At 45.5% G+C, this 22,760-nt stretch overlaps 1 protein-coding gene across 2 annotated transcripts in view; it reads left to right on the forward strand.

Annotated features, from left to right (window-relative positions):
* Nucleotides 1–8,460: 8,460 nt before the first annotated feature.
* LOC119185685 (uncharacterized) overlaps nt 8,461–22,760 on the forward strand; it is a 61,605-nt gene continuing 47,305 nt past the window's right edge. For both annotated transcript variants that reach the window (XM_075868229.1, XM_075868230.1), the window contains exons 1-3: nt 8,461–8,669; nt 17,997–18,127; nt 20,200–20,328. In XM_075868229.1, coding sequence (XP_075724344.1) covers nt 18,008–18,127; nt 20,200–20,328 — 249 coding nt within the window. In that variant the 5' untranslated portion in view covers nt 8,461–8,669; nt 17,997–18,007. The remainder of the gene's footprint in view (nt 8,670–17,996; nt 18,128–20,199; nt 20,329–22,760) is intronic.

A 22,760-nucleotide genomic window follows, 5' to 3' on the forward strand; every position in this document is an offset into this window, starting at 1 on the left:
TAGAACGCTGTTATTGGAAATAAGAAATATATTTTCAGTGTACTACAAGTTAGTGTCAGTGAAAAGGTGAGCGCACGCAAGAACTATGAAGCAATACTTTAGTAACTTGTTTGGGCAGTAATTACGCATGTAATGTGATACCACGCAAAGGTTTTGGGCACAGAAACTGCAATGTTGAGCTTTTCGACTTTTCCCGGATTATGTTGTATTGTTCTCGCCACAATTCCCGGATTTTCTCTTTTTATATCTTTGATAGTGGTTCTGGTTTCGGGTTCTGGTTCACTTAAAAGTAGCATAAAAACGAGCTGAAAATATTTAACGCTTTTAATTAAGACGTTGCTCAAGGGAACAATATTTCGCACCAATGCCACTTGAAGCAAGATACTTGCGGTCCATATATCATGCCGTAAGCCCGTTACACATCTAGTTTCATTCGATTTGACGAGAAATGTTCACCGCCGCCTGTTGCTGTGGCTGCTATAGTCAGCAAACAAATTATGTACTTCACAGACATTTTACGTTAAAAACTTCAATTGCAATATGGCGTGAATAATGCCTTGTTGCCTTGAGGTTAAATGAAAATATACCGACCCGTCACGAGCTTCTATAGAAATATATTCCAAAAACCATTGCTTTAGTCACAAACATTCAATGTTCCTACGAGCATGTATAGGCTCATTTTCTGATCTAATACTTACAATCATGGCATATAACTGAGGAGCTATTAATCATTTCGTTGTCATTTTGCGTCGGCATACAGTTATCTTCTCCGGGAACTGGCCTACGCTGTCTTAATTTTCTTCCTGATCGTCTGCTTCACTTTGAGAACAAGTGCATTGGTTCATCCGACCTGGTATGCCATAACTTTTATTGGCGAGATAACGTTTTCTTAAATAGAAAAAAGTGATAGAAGTAAAACAAAATAGAAATGCCAAGTGAATAAAAAAATCCTTGTGAGGCGAGGCTCGTAGCCATTAACCACGAACGCAATACTAGCACCGTAACACCTCCGCAATCCCGGCGGAGAAGTGAGAGTGAGTGGATGAAAAAGAGAAGGGTGACGTGAAGGCAAGCGTAGAACGAAATACAAGAGAAAGGAGAGTCACAACAATGAAGAGAAGTATCTAGACAGAAAGAAAAAAAGTGGTAGAAATGGGAAGTCAGAAATATAGAAAAGGTGAAAAAAGAACGAAACGTATATAAAGAGAGAAATAACTACAACTAAACAGCGACAAGATGACATCAAAAAGATAGAGAGAGAAGAGCTAAAACAGAAATACCAAATAAATAGACACAGAGAAAGCCGCCCCGCTCACCACTTCCTACTGGTGTGGCGCCACCAAGGGTGAAGGTGCCTTCAGCTGTTTTTTTTTTTCTTATATTTGCTGCTAGTTCAGGCAAACTATATGCTCTGATTCAAATATATCTCATATAAGTTACTGTTACTATTTGAACATGGGATCTACCTGACTGAAATGCTACTGTAATTACATTATCGCTAATACTCAAATACAAGCTAGTTGATACGGGCACATCGTCATAACTTTTTTCCGTAGCACCGAATGGCACGCCGACAACTAGAGGGAACGACTCTAGCACCCCGATTATTTGAAGGCTTTATTCAGCAAAGAAAAACATACACACCGACACTGTCAACCGTTCCCCGTGCACATGGTCGTAAGTGCTGACCGAGCTATCGTGCCGTATCTGCTGCCACTCATCATTCCCTTCAGAAGTGACACTTCTTTCTCATGAATATTTACTGGCGGGTGGCTGATTCGAGGTAATTGCCTGATGCGAATGTGATATGCCTCTGCGATCTCCCGTGCGGTGGGATCATGCTGCCTAAAGAAAATCACTCTACTCGAAAAGTGTGTCTCGCACCCACACTGCGCACAATGGGCCACCGAATGCGTTAGCGGCCGGCTCTTTAAAGACGCGTGGCGCTCCCTTAGGGGTATGTTTATGCGGCGACCAGTATGCCCTACATAAGCTACTTCACCAGGCTGCCTCGTACCGAATTAAAAGGACTGCCCATTCAACTTGGACTGCCCATTCAAAGGTGGAAGAACCTGCCATTAAAAGGCTCATGAACCTGCCAAGATAAGCACCAGATTAGTTTTGTTTCATGTGAGTCTAACCTTTTTTGCTGTATTCCTCTAACATGTGGACGAGCGTATGTGGGGCAGGCTGGTTGCTGCAACATGGTGCTCATTGGCCGCTAATGGCCCTTGTGCCACAAAATCCCACTAATCGTGATCACCATTCGATGTTATCATCTCCGAACCTTCAAATATGTCCTCGTTCCAGTCTCGTCTGCCTCTTTCTCAAACTCACACATATCATGCCCACGCTAATGTGAGCAGCTGGTCGTGAGCAGTTGTCTCAAAGCCTTCGAGTCTCTCTCTCTCTCGCTTTCGTCTTTAAAGTGTAGGGTGATAACGTTACTATGCCTTGTTCGCAATTTTTTTCAGTCACTTTCCATACTTTAGTTCTCGATGTGTACGTTAACTAATACGTGTAAGGAAAGGATAGTGTCGACGCATGACATCGACTCTTCTATACATTCCAAGGGTGCCTAGTGCAAGAACAGTTTCGAGTGTTCCCCCCTGCACTTTTTTTTTCATGTAGCAAAGTACCCACTACGCGTCTCTTAGTAAATACACGCACCTACGCAGTTTCATGCTTTCATTCATACACTGAGGCGGTTGATGATGATGATGATGAACTATAGCTGTACACTCTATAGAAAGTAGACTGCTTTAAGCTTTCCCCTCGTCACAAAATGCATGGGTGCAACGACAGGTACGATTCCACGCTTCTGCCACACAATGGTACGTCGGTTAACTTGACCATTCGCCTAATATGACACCTGTGTATGGAATTTCCCGAAGTGGCTCCATGTCAGCAAACTTTTTAGTGCTTTGAGGTTGTACCTCCCTAGGAGTTGAAGGGGCATAATAATGTTCTGTCTGTTGTATATTCATGCAAGCGCCACCTCTATTTGTAATAAACACCGCGAAAAAAAAGGAAGCACTGGCGTTCATATGGGGAAGGGTACCTGAATTAAACGTCGATTTTCTGTGTGCCGGTTCGAACACTGATTTTTATTCTTTGCACCGATCAGGTTTCTGGCTCATGGACAGCACTGCTATTTCGTTCGAGTGACACCCGCATAATCGGTAAAATCGCATTATTGCTACTCCTGTGGCTGGCAGCCACGTTTATAGACAATCACGATAGCGCTTGCTGGTATGCACGGTGCTTCCCACGAAAAACTGAGAGAGATATAATCAGGAGAGAGAGATAAAATACTTTATGGAGTTATCCGGTGGATGACTATCCCAGCCCCGCGAGGAAAGGGTCATTGTCATGCGGCCACACATCAACTCGGCGTGTGGTGTGACCGCCACACAGAGGGCTGAGCCAGGTAGACTACTCGGCGCTGGAGAAAGGAGAATGGGGAAGAAAAGCTATTAAAGAATGAATTGGGTCTAATAACACTTGCTTTTGGGCTATTTGGTGCATTGCACCAAAAAAAATATATACAGCCAAATATAAAACGAACGCAGGGAACGAAGGACACAGGAAGGCGACAAGACTACCAAGTTTTTGTTCACGTTCACGAGGCTCAAGTATATGTACTGATGCGGTCACACGGTCATACTACAAGCGCTTAACGAAAATTGCAAAATACAATAAACTGACGTACAATCAATTTATACATTTCTTGCCCAGCTGATCACTCAATAATACAGAAAAAAATTGCAGGAAACCTTTTTCATTCCTGTGCAACGCCACAGAACTACCACTACAACATGCCCCGTCATTCTTCGTGATGTCAAAAGATCGAGGTATTTCAAGTGCCATTTTTTTATGACTTCTGTGCGAAATCCTTATTGTGTACAGCACTGGCTTACCTTTGCACTGTTTACAATGAAGGGCTAAATTAAAGCCTGTTCCTTTTTTCAAGAATTGAAAATGTTCCCAGGCTCTAATATTCACACAGCGACCTGTTTGGCCTATGCACACCATCCCGCAAGTCAGTGTAACTTTATTCATCACGCCAACAACACCATTCACGAACTTGTGCTCATGCTTCGCCTCACACTGTGGCTTCTTTTTTTTTTTTGCCCGATGCGTGCGCATACACAAACCTGTTACCTTGGTGTGGGAGACACCACGGGCACGCCATACCAGACGGCAACTATTTCAGCCATGCGCAACCCAGTGCGTATAGGGCACCACTTGTGGTCTCCTCTCTTCTGGCCAGGTCTGTATGTTTCACTTTTTTTTTAAAGACCATAGTCTTTCTTGGCAACCTTCGACGCAAAAACGTCTGTTTGTCCACCATTACTGCGAACTGAGTACTCTAAACAGCATCAGCCACTACCACGAACGGCCGACCCCATCTGAAGGGACCACCAATGTTGCTCAAAGATAAGCGTTCATACGTGTGCGATTGTCAATTAAAAAGCATTTATTGTGCATATCTGAGGCGCCATAACACACGTGTATATTCTGCATGTTCGTCTTTTGCTAGAAAAGGCATACATAAGTAATACGAAGGACCGTAACGCTTATCACGCCGCACTGACCATCCAACGCTTGCACGGAAAGGCGAGTGTTTCCAACGCTTTGCTAAAACGAGATGGTGGTGGCACCTACCCGTTGCCTTGCGTTCTTCACCTTATTATCTATTAGGCGGGCGCGCACACTTGTCTCAGAGCCAGGCGCTCTGTTTTTGAAAAAACTGCCAGATGGCAGTTATGTGTGCACTCATTTGCCACCGCTGCACGCTCGAGGCACTCTAACGCAGCGCCTCCAGAATACCATTCACCTATTTTCTTCAACATAACATCAAATAAATGTTTTGTTCACTCTCTCCCCACGCAAGACTACTGTCTTTTTTGTCTTTTAACGACATTTGCAGATTAAATGCAGATACGGGGCCTACTTTTTCTTTCATTTTTCGTCGCAAAGATTCAACTACAGCAGATAAAATATATCTGGGCAAGCCGGCGTGTTTCAGTCTATCAATCTGGGCCCTAAAGCTTGTCTCAAGCTTGAGTTCACAGGACTTTGCTAGGGCAGATTCCAGGCAAAAAGAACAGTTGGTCCTCTTAGTAGTTTTAGTGTGTTTAGACCCATACGGTAACGATTCTTTCTTGGCTTTTGGCAAATACATTCAACACAAGTGTCTTTCAAAACACATAATGTTTATGTCTAGAACTGTTGATTGTTAACCATCAACCGACGCGTAAAGCTCTGGCTTTTCCTAGGTTTCTAAGCAGCACAATATTGTTTTCACGGTGTTGTCATAGACAACGTTAAAATCAGTTGCTAAAATTACCAGAAATTTATCAACCTATCTAAAAAGTCACCAGGACAGTGCACTTGTCAAAGGTAGATTCCAACTCCCGGTCAATAGAAAATAAAAAAGTTTAACAACACAGAAGCAACACAGGATTATATGGCATTTTTTTCAGAATGGCTACACCATTTAGTGGTCACTTCAAGCGCATCTGCTGGATCATGAAGTCAGAAATTTAGAGGCAGGTTGAACTACTGTACGATTTGATTTCGGTGCCGTGCTGTGCTCCTGATGTGGCGTGGATTGCTGAAAAAAAAAATGAAGACCTTCAGGCAGATCGCAATCTAGAACACCGAGTTCTTGTGGCAACGAGTCATTCAGTGTCTTGCCTAGAAAGGCTGGAAAGGCGCCCACGAAACCTTGCGGTCTGGTTCTTTTAGACGAGGCGTCTGTACCTGAGGGTGTAGCTGCCATTTTGCAGAAAGGATCCCGGCTCACGATCTACTCGCCTGAAGCAGTAATTTAGCTTATATAGCGGGCGAAGAGAGTGAGAGGTGCTTGTTGGATGGTGTGGGCAGCATCACGAATACTGCACAAAAATGGGTCTTCTATACCAAGGAACAGCATGCAGCATGTCGTCTCCTACTTTAAAAGTAATGGCCTACGACTACTGCAAGCAGACAAAGAAGGTGGATTTGTGGTGATGTCTTCGTAAACGTACAAAGAAAAGGCCGCGGAAGCATTATCAAAGAGCTTTGTACAGGTGAACAGCAGAACTGGCACAGTGAAGACAAAGGCGTTAGCTATGTGTAACGATATGCAGCTTCCCAGATGAGCGAATGCTATTATTATAACGTAAAAATAAGCTCTGAACATGTTTTTATGCAAAGATGAATGAGCAAGACATGTCATTGAGATGTATGGTCGATGAACGTGGTACTTGGTTATAGCAGCTTAGCTCATCTACCCTTGACCACTTTAAAAGGCTTGAGTTGCGTGACCCATTCCTAACGAGGAATTGGACAGACATCATTGCTTTTTTTTCGAAAAACCAGAAAGAAATAGGTTTTATGTTTTCTATTGATGCTGAGGATTTATATTATTTCAGGCCGCACCATGTTGCGTATCGCCTGAAAAACGTTGCCGCCAGGTATGGTGTGCCCATACAGTTTTCCGCGCTGAAGTATAACAGGGTGGTTTATTAGCACGCATCGGAGAAAAGAAGCCACAGTGTGAGCAAGCATAGGCTGGCGTTCGTGAAATGTGTTCTTGGCATGGTGTATGAAATTTCACTGACTTGTGGGATGGTTTACATAGGCCAAACAGGTTGTTGTGTGAATACTAGAGCCTGGCAACATTTTAAATTGTTCGAGAAAGGAATGAGCTCCAATTTATCCTTTCATTGTAAACAGTGCAAATGTAAGCCAGTGCTGAACAAACAATGATTTTGCGCAGAAGCCACGAAAAATTGACATGTGAAATAGTTGAATATTTTCACATCGCAAAGAATGGCGAGGCATGTTATAACGAGAGCTCTGAGGCGTTGCGCAGGAAGGAAAAAAATTTCTGCAATTATTTCTGTAATATTGAGTGATTTAGGGTGAAGAATGCGCACAGTGATTTCTCATTAGTTCATTGTGTTTTGATTTTTTTTTGCTAAGAGCTTGTAGCATGACCATGTGACCGCATCAGTACATATACTTTATCCTCGCGTATACATGAATAAACCGTTGGTAGTCGCGCCACTCTCGTGTCTCCTTCGTTACCTTGTTTGTTATTTTATTGGCTGAATACATTTTCTGCTGATGCATTGGGACAACGAATTGTTGGTGTGAACCTACACCATGCCGGAATAATTGACGAGTACTTCACCGGCCTGCCATCACCGTTCGTCCGGGCACTTCCCGCAGTGCACCTGCTGCATACCCTCACTCATGGCTCTGGAATTTCAATTACACCTAGCACTGCTGCAGCAAAAAATTTCATCGATTGGCCCCAACGTGGACGGCAAGACACAACATATGCGGGACTGTTTCACACTACTACATTTTACCGTCGTATACGCTCTCGATCGAGTTTCAACACCGATTGCATACGCAGCCTTCCGCTGGAATCCAAAGGCGCACACACGGGTTCTCTCTGTAAGCCTTATTGCAGTGAGAAAAACAGAAACAATCTTATGTGAGTTGTTATAGCACCATACTGGCTAACAAAGTTAAGCTCGTTGCGTGAACATGGCTTTGCGTGAAGCGTACAGGCGCCTTCACTTGTTTAGCGGCTGCAGTAATCTGAGGGAACATGAGTACAATTGCAATTGCACGTCTTACTTTCTTAAAAAGGAGAACGGAAGCACGTATTTCGAAAGCAGTAGCCGGAGCACACGCTCGCAACGTCATCAGCTTGAAAAAATAACAAGGGGCAAAGTTTACGGCCTATCTTTCTTCGTTCAGCATTCCGAGTTCCTCCTTGTGTCCAGCAAGAGACGCAGCAATTCGTCGGCACTGCAATAGACGCCTCACGTCGATACGCCTTACGTATGCGTAAACACACGCGGACTGCATCGCGCTCCAGCCTCTAACATGTCGGTATGCACGCGACGGCCGACAGATGGCAGCAATTTCGCACGAGGTAAGTACTGCTTGGTGGCGTTAGCCACCACCCAATTTAAAGGGTACAGCCATATCAATTCATCCATCCATCCATCTAGTACTAGTCACAAGGGAGCAAAATCGGGCCAGGAAGATTTCGGTTGTCCCAGATATTACAAAATAGCTTTTTCTTACACACAACGCATTTTTCGCTGCACCCTTCCCACAGCTAATGTCCTTCCGCAAGGCTTGATCACGGGGCTCAGTTTTACAATCAAGGTTTATTTTTTAAAGGAGTACCATCCAGCCATTCTCCTAAGTACAAAAACCCAATGTAACCTTGGCGGAAGTACAACTGTTTTTTTTTTCGAACACGTGGCAGCCTGGAGATGACGGTGTTTGCATTTGGAACACGCCTGTTTTTTTATGTTGAGCCCAACACGTGCGCAAACTACGGCAGCCACCTGTACTCTATTTAACCGATTAGCATGCGCCAGAGGTGCGTTTGTTTGATTTTACCCCTTTGAAGCGCTACGCCACCTGTCGTTTCTTTTTTTTTTTTTTTTAGGCTGACGGTTGAAGAGGACAAGCATTGCCTTTTTCGACGACATCAGCGTGCTGAGTTCTGAAGTGCGTCCTACGGCCATAGATTATTTGGTAGTGAATTTCGCTACTACCACGCGCTTACGAGGGCAACGAATCCTTTACAGTCGGCGTTGTCTACGGTACATGGGGATACGATTAGCTCACCCCTGTGTGCACGAAAAGTAAGTGCAGGTTCCATCTTATTGCTCGATTTCCGGAAACTCGAACCAAACAAGCGCCTCATGCATTCTTCTCTTCGCGTATCTAAAAACGCACTATCCTTTAGTAAGGCAATTAGTCCTGTGAGTTGGCCCGCCACTATACCGACTTTTCTTCAGTGACGAACATGTAGTTTGTACAGTCGACTGGCCACCGCGACATATGACAACGTTTGTGTTTATATTTTTTTTGTAAAAATGGGTTGTCAGTGCCTGCTTGCCGTATGTTTTAAATGGGTATGGTCCGGCCATATGCGTGGCATTTTTCACGCATCATTAGATTTTATATAACATTCAACTTGTCTAGGTGCAATCTTAGAAAGAAATGTTTGTACATTCGCAATTTAGTTACCAACCCATTACTTGTCACAAACAGCACGAAACTCTTAGTGAGTCAAGATTTTAAGCTGCACGTTAGTGAAATATGCTTGATTTTATTTTAAAGCGATAGCGAAAGGCAGGTCGGTAGAATATATTTTATTTTATTTCAAAGCGATTGCGTTAAACAGGTAGTATCGCAGAAATTACGTTGACAGCGTTGGCGTCGTTAGTTGTGAGCAAAACACTGGAGATGTTCGTGAACGAAATGTTTAAACAGATGCAAGGAAACAATCAGTGGTATAGTGGCTAAGCTACTCGGCAGCTGACCTGTCGGTCGCGGAATCGAATCCCAGCTACGGCGGCCACATTTTCGATGAAGGCGAAAGGGCTGCAGGCCTGTGTGCTCATATTTGGGTGCAGGTTAAAGAACCCCAGGTGGTCAAAGTTTCTGGAGCCCTCCGCTACGGCGTCTCTCATATACATATGGTGGTTTCGGGACGTTAAGCCCCACATATCTCAATCAACCAATGGAGCAAGCAAATAAATAAATAATAAAAAAATCTTCGTTCAGGTTGCGCCCACGTGCCCGAACACTCACTTCTCCGCCTCGTTCATCCCCCGAACTGCCAAAGACTGGAACGGCCTTCCTGCCCATCATTGTTTCAGCAGCATATAACTAATCAATATGAAATGTCTATGTGAAAAGTTGTAACCCACCCCTTATGTAATGCTTCCTTCGGGAAGCCCTTAAGGTTAATAAACTGAACTGAACTGAATTGAACTCAGCCCTTCCGCGTGCCAAACAGGGCCTTACCATGAAATCATTGCAGTGCTTGAAGCCATCTATAAAAAGAAAACGCTGTAAGGGTGTCATATTATGGGTGGGGTCTCCTTAGCACATGTGATATTACATCACAAAATCGCAGAACCCCAACAAGTGTCAAAAGATGAGAATTTAGGCCTTCCTGCCATCCCCCCCCCCCCCCCCGTAAGCAACCCTCCGCTTAGAAAGTGGGCAACTATACGCAGAAGCGCCTGGTACTTTACTGAAGCGTAGTAGGTTCTTTGGCGATTCGTAGAAGGTAGAATTTTGGCGCAGTGAAGATTCATGAGGCGTATATTTGGTAGACATTCAAGGATAGCCTGAGAAGGCCATCGTCATGAGCACAAGTGTTTTTTCGCTTTCGACCCGGATTAAGACCATGGGTGGGGGGCCTGAATACGATATTGCCTCTACTCCTAAAAACTAATGGGACCATCGAACGCCTCGGGCTTTCACCGGCATGATTCTGTTGTAGTTACCAGGCGCACAAAGGTCACTGCACTTGTTGCACAGTCTCCGTTTGCGAAAGGGCGTGCTTTTCATGCAGAGCCGCCACGCTCCTTTCTTGAAGTTTGGTTGTCGCCCCTTTACACTATGTTCAGCGCAAACCGCGCCTACGCTGTTAAAGAAGCTTCGAGGCTGTACGAGATTGTTTTGTTGAGATTACGCCCAATTCGTGAATTTCTCAGATTATTTTGGAACCAACGTCACTGCTAGCGATAACGCTAGAATGTTCGATGGCAAGTGTACGAATACCGACACACTTCGCCGATGTTCAGTTGATTGACGGCCGACGCTGCATGAGTACTTCATGGGAACCATAAGTGCTGGCGACTTCGAGCCGACCCTGAATTTAGAGGGCTAGTGGAATACCTCGAGAGCCGGACTAGTGTCGTCCCAAAAGTACTCAGGTTGGGTCTGGTAATTTTTTCTTGAAAAACAACTTCCTCGTAAAGAACTTTTCTCCGGCCCGAGCCAGCTACTTTATCGCTGTGCCTTCGGCGATGTGACCAGAAATTCGGCAGGCCCTTTGCGACAACCCGGCGGCTGGCCACCTTTGTTTTTTTCACACACTAGCGAGAATAGAAGGAAAAATTGGGGACCCTTACGCTTTGCCTTTGAGAGTTGAACACGATAGCGAAATCTGACCCCTAGTGCGCCCTTCAACCGCTAAGTGCATACTTAATGACGTGTTGTGTTAAAAACACAAACACGCACACACCCAGGCACACAGTAGATCCTACCAGCACGCGCGAGCAAATGGTACATCGAGATTTTTGATCTAAAGCAAGAATCACATGGCCTCCAAGAGACACGCCGCGTGCTCGCCATTTCGGAGGCCATAGAAAGTCTCACAATGTCTGAGATAGCAGCACAGTATCTAGCATTTGCTCTTTGTTTAATCTCATGCCTCTGGAAAGGCATGATAGGTTTTCTGCTAGATGGACATAGTTGTCCATTTTTAGAGCTGTTTGAAATTTCCTGTGTGTCTTTAGCGGCGATGGCTGCTCCCGGCCTTTTTCGGCGTAGTTTTAGGCTTCTCAAATGGGCCTACAAATTGCCGAATGGGCTCGTTTTTGTCGTGACACCTGTCGAACGAAGTGCGTTAAAAGGGCCCTGAAACATTTTTTCAAGTAACCATGGAATGAATTCACTAGAAGAGCTTATTGCCTCACGAATTCAGTGCCACAAAAGTGTTAAGAACCCATTCAGTGCGAGTGAAGTTACAAAGGTTTGTCACATTCTGCTATTACATTATCTCTTCACTCATCCCGACCAAAGCGCTGGAGGCTAAGCAGGGAGGAGTGGCAGGGGCAAAGAAACTACAATGCATCGTGACCTTGAGTACTTTTTCTTCTTCGAACGCGCGGCTTTTTTAGCGCGATCGCGTGGACAAGCAGCGGCCTCCCGCAGCGATCTCTGTAGTTTGCTTTTTCGCTCACAACCAACGGGGCCGACACCAACGGCGGGATTTCTGTGACACGCGCTCTCAAACGCTATCGCGCTACAATACTACTGGCCACGCCTTGCGTCCGACGTCACTCATTACGTGAGGACATGCTGGGACGGCCAGTGACGCAAGACACCACCGACAAGGCCAGCAGCACTTCTGCAGCCCATCGAACCACCTCGCCGACCATTCCAGCAAATCGGTATGGACTTACTTGGGCCGTTCCCGTTATCAGCTGTCGGAAACATGGATCCCCATAGCTACCAACTACCTTACCCGCAACACCGAGATAAAAATCCTGCCCAAAGGTAGTGCATCAGAGGTAGCCAAATTCTTCGTCGAAGTCTTCGTCACGGCGCCTCTGAGGTCCTCGTACCCGACAGAGGTACGACATGTACTGTTGAGCTAACCCAGGCGATTTCGGCATACAGCCACACAAGCCATCACCATACGACCGCGTACCCCCCATAGACGAACAATTTCACCGAGCGCCTAAACAAGACCATCACCAACATGCTGGCCATGTACCTCGACGACAAACACAAGACGTGGGATGCCATCCTTTCGTACATGACCTTCGCATACAACACCGCCGTTCAAGAAACGACGTAGATGACGCCGTGCAAACTGGTCAACGGAAAGACCCCGGCAACGACGCTCGACGCCATGTTACCCAACGTCACCGACGAAGAAAATCTCGATGTGAGTGAGTACCTTCAGCGCGCCGAAGAGGCCCGACAATCGCCCGCCTCCGAATCAAGAAAAAACGATGATGGATAGCCACCGTTACAATCTTCGACGGCACTTCATGGAATACAAGCCCGGTGAACGTGTTTGGGTATTGACGTCGATACACCAAATCGGACTCAGTGAAAAACTTCTGCGATGGCATTTTGGACCATACAAGATAATTCGATGTCTCAGCCCACTCGATTACGAGATTCTCCCCAGTTACATCACGAACTTTCGTCTTCTGTTAAAACATTGAGGCGATGCCTTTTTCGGAGGGGGGAGGCGCGGTCCTTTCCTCAAGTTTTGTTATCGTCCTGTTACTATATGTTCAGCACAAACCGTGCCTATGGTGTTAGAAGCTTCGAGGCTCCAGTAGATCGTTTTGTTAAGATTACGCCCACTTCGTGAATCTTTCAGATTATTCTGGAACCTACGTCACCGTTAGCACTAACAGTAGAATGTTCGATGGGAAGTGTATCAATACCGATACGGTTTTGCCACTGGTCAGTTGATCGACGGCCGACACTGTATTCGCTGCTATCAGTGTAAGTGTGCTACTGTAACCCGACTTTCCGTTTATCGGGCACAGATTCGCGAAAATAAAGTTTGATCTTACCATCCATTCTCCTGACTCCAGCCACGTCACGATCCCATGATACAGCGAAGTAACAACTGAGACATTTGTTCACGTTCATGTTTATCTGTATGTTTTGTGCGTAATTTGTGCGTGAGAAACACGAGACACGTTTAGGTTAGCCTGCCGTTCTTTGCGTAACCTTCCCATTTGTTGCTATCATGTTCATTGCTTCGCCTTTGCGGCAAAGCCGTGACTTTTTTAGATGCAAAGCAGCTTGAGGGAGAACTCAATCCGGTGTGCGGCCTGACCACTCTTACTGCGCATGCGCCTTCACACACCTTCTCTCTCTCCTTTCTTACGTTCCCCCTCTTTCGCCTCGCAACGCCGATGCAGGGAGCGTCTACTAACCTACACTCAGTCCCCCCTCTCTCTCCTTTAGGCGGTAGCGTCGTGCCAGTCTTGGCCAGCTGCCACGCTAGTAGTGAGCCACGTGGATCCACGAAGAATAGAGAACAGCCAAGCACCTGGCCTGACTGGGCGCTGCAGCTGCGACCTCGCCTATGCCCAGGTCCCAAATAAAAGCCGCGACCACGGCACGGCCTCATGAGCAACCGTATCGCCCCTCCTTCTTCAGCATTTGGTGACCACGTACCAATGGACAAGCGACAGGCGCTGCACCGCTGCCACTGAGCTTCGCGGCCATATTACAGACAGCTAAAGCCTTGCAGCCGCACTTTGATCCACATCTACCTCAATTCCGGACCTCCAACATGGTTCCAAGAGTTTGGCGCTGCCTTGGAGCTCAACAGCATCTGGCTCCAAGAATTCACATTTGAGGTCCTGGAGTATGTTCTTCCATCTGACCTCAAACAACGCCTCACCTATTTCTCTTAGAGCCCTCGTCCATATGATGAACTACGGGACGCCGTCTTACGGTTTTGTGGCGTTGAACACCACCTTCGACAAGCGACCGACCACACAGAAGGTGCTTGTTGATCTGCGCTGATAAAGCCTTCCTCGCGGTTCCCCTCGACCGCATCTCGTCCAGCGCTATGCCCCAACAACGAGGTAGGCGACCTTCCTACCACAACCGACTGTGCTGACGTATTGCAGTGTACGCCACCCGAAGATCGGCCTTTGGTTGACTGGTTGGTGCCTGAGGACACGTCGGTGAACACGACAACTTCAGCGCCTACTGACGCAGCGTGCGCCGCCCAAACCAGCGTTATCTGTAACCAATTCGCTGACACCACGTGTGCACCGTAACCGAACCAGCTGTCATCTCCCAAGCCAGCAGCAAAGCTACCACCAGCTTGGCAACGACTGCGGATGACGCTCCAGATCTGCCTGCAGTGGAGCGCCCCATCGTGATCCACCGGCCACGAGGGCATATGGTCAGCATGCCATCCCGCACCCAAGTCCCCTGTTCCGGCTGAACAAGGTGGTCCTGTATCTACGTACACGCCGCCCCATGCCCTGGCACAGCTTGAGCCTTCTGCGATGCACGACTAGCTGCCGAACCCCTCTGAAAACAGCGCGGAAGAACTTGGGCCAAATCAGCACTCCCGACATAAATTTCAACGACGGAGTCGTTATCACGAGTGCTGCTCAAGTACAGGCGACAGAGATGTGCCGGCGTCGGTACCATCCAGGTGCATCACGAGCTCCTGCCACCAAGCCATCTCTGTCCAACGCGCCTACCTGCCGCTTCCTCTACAGCCCGTCGGAAATCGCAGTGTGCGTTGCAGTGCTTTTCTTCCGGCATGCCGTTCTAGGGACCATCGGCCTGCTCACTCACCCAATGCAGGCAGCGTCAACTTCTCACCAACGTTCGCGCCTGCGCTGATCTCCCATGACTTGTGACGCCTGCCCACACGAGCCGTCAATGAGCTCCGCATCGCACTCAGTGAGCCGTCTCCTCAGTGGCGGCCACTGGTGTCGTCGATGCTCGTTGCCACAAGTGCATGGACATGTCACGTCACTGCTGCCTACAACATCTGTTCGGCGCGCATTTCGTCCAATTCGCGGCTCCCAGTGTCGCCCTCTCAGATACCCAACGTTTTTGAGGGTAACGACTCGGACTTTCCCACTGGCAAACCAGGGACTGCCGCTTTTGTACATAGTGTCCATCCCTCTTGATTTTTTTTGTACATGTTACAAATCGCTCAAAGCGCTAGGGGAGGGGGGGGGAGCCGAAGCAGCGTCGCGCCAGTCTTGGCCAGCTGCCAAGACTGGCGCTACACCAGCCACGAGGACTTGAGAACGGTCAAGCCTGGCTGGACGCTGCAGCTGCTACCTCACCTATGCTCGCGTCTCAAATAAAAGCTGCGACCACGGCACGCCCTCATGAGCTGCCATCTCGCCTCTCCTTCTTCAACAAGGCATTCTTCCCCGGGGCGCTTACACCCCCATAGCGCATGCGCGTCCTCTCCCCCTCTCTCGCCTCGCAACATTGCCGCCGGCAGCGTCTGTTAGCTAGTTACCTGATTGGAAAAAATATGACCGCCTAAGCACTCCGTACCAATGGTTAACCAGTGAAACCTGAAACGTGTGGCCCCGTGTATAGCAGTGGGCGCAATCCGACGTGGCACAGAATCATTTTACAATTATTGTTCTTAGGTGCGTGAACATTGGCATGCAAGTTTGTATATTGATGTGTATTGAAGTATAGATATGAAATGAAATAAAAATTACATTACAATATAATTACGAATGTCTTTACTAATGTCTTTACATTTCTTGCGGCTTCAACGTCAAGACATTTCGCCCATGACCCCCAGCCAATAGCCGCGGGGTCGCTAATGGGAATAGGTTGGCAGGCCCGATTACTGTATTGGCAGTCCGCGTGTCAGCGTAAGCGCTCCGTTTTCTATTATACAAACAAAGAATGTTCTTATAGTTTAACGTCCGGTGCCTGAAGCCTCACGGATAATCTTCAAACGAAAACACCTGGCGCAGCAAATATGATGGTTCTTAGTGAACTAAAAAAAATTAAGGGCAGGCCATTAGATCTGGTGCCAAGCATGCAGTGATTGCGGAGCTAGGTGGCCGTTTTTGTTTCTCTTTATTTTTCTCTCTCTACTGATTTTTTCTCTTTCTTTTTCGTGTTTCATTTATTTCTTTTTCTTGCTATCTAACAGTTTTTGTCTCTCGTGCTATTTCTATTTTGTTCTGTTTACTCTCTTTCTATCTCTCTCGCCGTATTTCTCGCTTCCGCTTTACTTCGGGACCTCCTCCTGTAGTAACCATGCTACTCGTAATTTCATGATGTTACAATAAACTTCCCACACTGTCTCTGTCTGTCACTCTTCATCCTGCAATTTTCTCTTGCTTTCTATGCTAAGCTTCCCCCTCTTTCCTTCTCCTTTTCCACCTCCTCGCTCTCACTTGCCCTTTCCATATCCTCGCAATACTATTGTGTACAACGCTACGCTATGTATGCTAGCGTGGCTGGATACGATGCTCACCCTTCGATCATAGGTACGAGGCTTGATATCCCACCTACGCTGAGAAATCTTTCTTTTTAACGAGGATGCTTCTCTTCCTCTATCTTACCTCTTTATTTTTTTATCTGTTTATCTCTCAGACCTCGTTCTCTCACCTATAAAAATTATTACATTCTATGCCAGACAAACTGGCGCACATATTCTGGAAGCGAAGCAAAAGATGAGGACCAAGAGAGTACACGCCATTTCGTGATGATAATAATTTTCTTGGGTGGATCACGACGGATTCTCATAAACTTTGTGTGTGTGTGTGTGTGTGTGTGTGTGTGTGTGTGTGTGTGTGTGTGTGTGTGTGTGTGTGTGTGTGTGTGTGTGTGTGTGTGTGTGTGTGTGTGTGTGTGTGTGTGTGTGTGTGTGTGTGTGTGTGTGTGTGTGTGTGTGTGCGTGCGTGCGCGCGTGTGCGCGCGTGTGTGTGTGTGTGCGTGTGCGTGTTTTCAGGTGTCATAATGTCTTCGTCTGTGACACCTTTCATAACTGTTTCCTATATAAGCACGGACACATAATTTCGAGGGCGAAACGATGAGCAAGGTGGATTTATGCGGAGAAATGCACAACATCTGCGAGATATCAAAAGGCATACATGACCTGTAACATATTTAAAATCAATTTAAAAGTGCACGCCACGCAACTGAACGAAACGTGGAGCCACTCGCAACATCGACATCAACGCAGGGGGCAATGTAAATAAACCTACGTCACCAGTTTGTGTTGCCTGGTTGCTGACACGCGCTTGGCGCTTTATACTGCGACTTCCTCCTGCCTGCCTGGGGTTTCGCGTGTGCTGAATGGGCTGGCTGTCGGTGCGCCACTCACCCCCGTATTCACAAACACTCCTCGACTCGACATTCACCCTTCACTTGACAGAGTTGAGCATTGCGCCGGTGCTCGTTGGAAAGTGATGCTGCTCTACTCAAGAATCACAGCAGATTATCGCTGATATGCAGGGACTTTCCCTGCCTAGAGACGGCGCTCCCATCGGCCATCTCGAGTGAAGGTGAAGTGTTGAGTGGAGGGACGTTCTAGAATACGGGGGTCACTCTCAAGCTCTCGTACGCGGTGCCCGCGTCGTAGTTTTGTGAGGTCACTTGGTCAGCTGTGTTTACCATGCACCCCAGAACAGCTCCTTCCCAGGTAACTGTTCTTCGAAACCTAAATTGAGACTGGGCACTCTTAAAACAAATCCAAAGAAATAACCCTCATGCACTCACGCATACGAGCTTTCCAGCCATGATAAGTGAATCATAAGCTACCTGATGCAACCCCAAAAAATAGGGTGCAAAATTTTTGTCTCAGTGCATGCTTCTTTAAGTGCGTGTGCATTGAGCTGATTTAAGTATTGTTTTACGAGACGCTTACCGCACTCCCCTTTCCATTTCCTCAGTTGATCTGCTCATGGAGGATCTCATTAGAACTGAACTACCAAAGCTACAACTTCTTCAGCATACGAGTGAAATATGCTTCAAAGAATGGGACCGCCGCAGCAGACAAGAGCATCCCAACGAATCCGAAACGGTACGAGAGCTTAGCCGCAACTTGAAGCCTGGTTGCATAAGTTGTTCCTATCATAATAATGTTTTAGTTTTTTAAATTCTCTGTATTGATAATTATTATTTAATGTGCTGGTCAAGTGCGCTTCCGTCAAGATAAAAAAGACTGTCGTTAGTTGCGAAGTCTACGAAAACAAAAATACTGCAAGTCAACATGCTTGATAGACCAAAGTAGGCAATGTTCTTCGGCAAGTTAGAGCCATAATCTATTTTTACTGTCATACGAGTAAGATCAATGGCAGCCTCAACTCGCCGAGTTGAATCGTCTATATCTTTTCATTTTTTTAAATCATGGTAAATGACTACAGGTAATGGCTTCGTTTTATTCATAGCCGCAAATTTAGTGTCTGCGTGTATTGAGGCAGTGAAAGATGCTTCCGGAACAGCGCGGAACTCTCTGCCACTTCTGTAACTTGCGTGAAGAAAACTCACCTCCCGTGATTCCTTCTGGGGTTCTTCGGCCTGCAAACAGGAGGCAATGTCTAGTTTTGAACAAGTGGTTGCCAGTAAAACAGTAGTTTACACGTACGACGGAAACTCAATTTGACGTAGAACATGTGACGTCTCAGCATTTTGGCTTACAAGGCGGTGTTGTGATTTCTGTATGCGTCGCCTCAAGGGAATGAGTGTTTTCGAAATCAAGTTTTGTCTCCGAACCTAAGTGATTGCCGTGCACTGTACTCTTACTCAAAGTGGCGGCAAGGCATATATATATATATATATATATATATATATATATATATATATATATATATATATATATATATATATATATATATATATATATATATATATATAGATGAAATAGATGATCAGAGTTTCTTCTGGCTACCGTAGTAAAAGTTATAAACTTCGAGAATAGTGCAGTATAGGAAACAAAACAATAAAATATTTATTTATACCTAACAGTTTCGGCTGGTGGACCAGCCTTCTTCGGAGGATGTAAGTGAAATGATACAAGTTCCCGTAGCAGAGGGTCACCCTCACAGTTTAAAGACCCTCCAAAAAAAGAGCGAGAAAAAGACAAGCGGGCGAACGAGGTAGCAACAGACAACAAGAAGCAGAAGAAGGAGAGGAACTAGAAAGGAGCGACGGAGAGCCGCCGTTTCCGGCGGCTCTCCGTCGCTCCTTTCTCCGTCACGTCGCCCAGTCATCGTAGCGTTATATATATATATATATATATATATATATATATATATATATATATATATATATATATATATATATATATATATATATATATATATATATATATATATATATATATATATATATTACTAACACTTCCTGCAAAGAGCTGCTTTACGTTCTCTTCTTGAGCTAATGACACCGAATGGCCTTATAACATTCAGGATTCGCTATGGCGAATGCATCGCATGCATCATACATCTATGTGCCAAATGAACATCCTAATGCAAGGCGACAATGCGGTCGTACATACTGTTCACCGGGGAATTCGGGCTATAAGTTACGTTGTATCTTGCGCGGCATGTCGCGCCCTTTTACTATAGACGTCATATAACGAACTAGATGAGTTCTAGATTCCCAGCAGTACAGAGTTCTTGGGTTTAACACGGGCAGTGCCCTATAGGAATTCATTTCCTGGGCATTCAACAACGCGTTAAGAAATGCTTGGAAAGCAGTTCTAGATAATGAACTGCTACCACTATGCTGGCATAATGTACATAGTATGGTGGCAGTTGTTCAGTGCATTCCTAAAGACATTATTTAGATGACTTACTGTACCGTCTTCAGCATCCCTGGGTTATTTTTACACTGCTTCAAAATAGCAAGGCACACTTACATTTGTACAAGGAGGTGTTGCAAAATAAATGACTCCAATTAGGCTCGCTTTTCCAGACATTGGAATTCATGGCTCATCAAAGGTTATAGTTTCGGAAAATAAATTATTACCAGAAAATTAGTGCATGTCATTGAGGAGCAAGTTTTGGCATAAGCAAATATGTGTATTTGGACTTTTCAATTTCCGTTACTCATGATATCATGATATCATTATTTCCTAATTTTTATTTGAAGGCATCAGTACGAGCCCCGATACATGAGGGCATCGTGCACTCTCCATACAAGATATCCGACGTGGTCGAGCTGTCATTTTTTGACTTCCTCGCAGAAAGCCTCCGCTCCCACGGAAAGAAAATCGCACTGGTGAGAATGTTTCTATTTATAAAGGTCCAGTAGATAACGTTTTCAGATAATAGAGCTTTCGCTATATAGAGCTGCCTTAAATTGATGAGTTGGGGAATGAAATGCGCTTATTTCTAAGGCACACACATGCACAGCACCCCGTCCCATTTTTGTAAGATTTCTTTCATTGTATTACAGCCAAGAAGAGTAATCGTTGGTTGCGAGCAACGATCACTTTTTATGGTAATCTAGTCTTTAGTTTTGAGATGATTTTAGGGCTGGCAAAACAAAACATGACAGATACATCTGTACCACATTAAACGCGCTGATGCCAAAAGAAGTCTTCTTCAAGAAATCTTGTCCTTCGAGAGAATTGACAATGATATTGGTGTGGAGCACCTTATAATAAACCACGCATCAAAATTGAAAAACGAAAAGCAAACGAATGAGGGAAAGACAGAAAGAAAAGCCAAAAATAACAAAAACAAGAAAATAAGCCGAAAGAAAAGGAAAAGAGGCAGCAAAAGCTGTAAAATTCAAAAAGAAGAAAGGCAGAAAAAAACGCAGAGAAAAAACCAAAGAAGGATGTCCTCTCTCAGGCATTACTAGTGTGAAGCCGGCCTAATTTTTCTTTGGTAGATTTTGTTTTTGCAATTACACTCTCCTGTTAGAAATTGACCTATGTATACCATATCGCGAATACACTCTGAGTGTTGGTTTTTAATCGTGAAATATTTCTCTTTCTAGATGTTTTATGCGTTTTTTGTCGTTGTCATATTGCTATGCTTTCAAAGTGATAGGGAGGACAAAGAACGGTTGAATTGTTGGCACTTGTTCCCATTGGCCACACACTTTTTCTGCGTTCCGTCGCATGCTAAACCAGTAGAATCGGCACCAATGGCGTTGGTACGTTTTGATGCAACCCATGTGCGCATTGGTTGCGTTCCAGCGGCATCAGCACGCTGGTGGCTATATACTCTCGCAACGAACGGCAAAGTAAAAATTCCCGCAAGAGCAGCGCCCACCGATCAAGGCTACCGGACAGGTCAGGTAGACTAAGCAAACAATAAAGTGAGTGGGGACCAGTAACAATCGTAAAGTGGCATTCGTATATGGATGTGCACCTCGCTGGGACAGTGGCTAGGGTGCTCGGATGCTGACATGAAGGTGGCGTGTTCGATCCCGGTCGTGGCGGTCACATTTCGATGGAGAAGAACTGCAAGAGCTCTGTGCACTGATGGATGTCAGTGCAGGGTAAAGAACACCAGATGGTCAAATTTTTCGGAGCCTCCCATAAAGGCGTCTCTCATAGTCGTACCTTGGTTTCGGGACGTCAAACTACCGCTATTATTATAACTCCTATTAATTATTAGAGATAAGAGTAGAACTATAATGGTGAGCAAGAGCCACAAAGAAGAGCTCAGTGACGGTGCAGTTCTGTTCAGCCTTGTGCAACGAACGGCTGGCGAGTATAGGAATGGCATACTCGTCGCCACCGAAACGCGGCGTGAGTACGGTGCCGATTCCAACTGCGTTGGTGTACAGCGTTGCTGTGGCAGAAGGATCAAAATGACGCAGTTTGGATCACGCATAGGGTAGGATTCTTAGTTTTTGAAAATAGCAATCGCTATCTGCTGTCAAGGTGAATTACGTAGTTAAGTCCGAAGGTACCAGGTTCACTCTCTGAAGGTGAGAAGTTATCTTTTCGTGCACTCTAATATCTTGTCATTTTTGTTTCAATTACTAATAATAGCAACGCTACAAATATGATTAGAAGTAACACTGTTTTTGGCTTGATTGCCAATTACTTCTCCGGAATTATCCTCCTAACAAAACAAAAACTTGTCCTTCGAATAGTTTTTCCACTTGGTTCATTCACGTCAAGCAGAAGACTTGATGCATTCAGGTATCACGCGAGGAATCACTCGTGAGTAACAAGCTTGGAAAAGATCATGTACTTCGTAAGGCCAGCTGGTTGAAAAGGCACCGCCATGGCTCCAATAGGCGTTGATTAACGATGCCAAGTTTAAACGCACAGAGATGCCCAATAAATGGCATAGGAGGATGAACATCGCCATAGCTACAATGGAAGAGCGTTATTCGAACATTGCAGGTTCGGTCCCTTTCACCGGTAAGCTACTGTTTAGTTCACGTTATTTCCTTTTATTGATATCAAAAATATGCGTGGTCGAGTGAAATTCGGAACTAACCCGAATACGAATCGAATAGTGGTCATACCAAATCAACCGCGAATACTTATGAAATATTATTCGAACAGATTTGAATAGTAAGGCAACCACTTTGAAGAGACCGCTATAATTTTACAGCCTATATTCTAACAAATATTCCCCTACTTTAACGAAGCAACATCTCCGTTACACTTAACAAACAAAACATGTCATAATATTGTAAACAGAGGTACGTTTTTACTCTGTAGTGACTGGAGCCCTCGA

The sequence above is a fragment of the Rhipicephalus microplus genome, chromosome 7 (assembly GCF_043290135.1).
Source record: "Rhipicephalus microplus isolate Deutch F79 chromosome 7, USDA_Rmic, whole genome shotgun sequence".
Classification (NCBI taxonomy): Eukaryota; Metazoa; Arthropoda; class Arachnida; order Ixodida; family Ixodidae; genus Rhipicephalus; species Rhipicephalus microplus.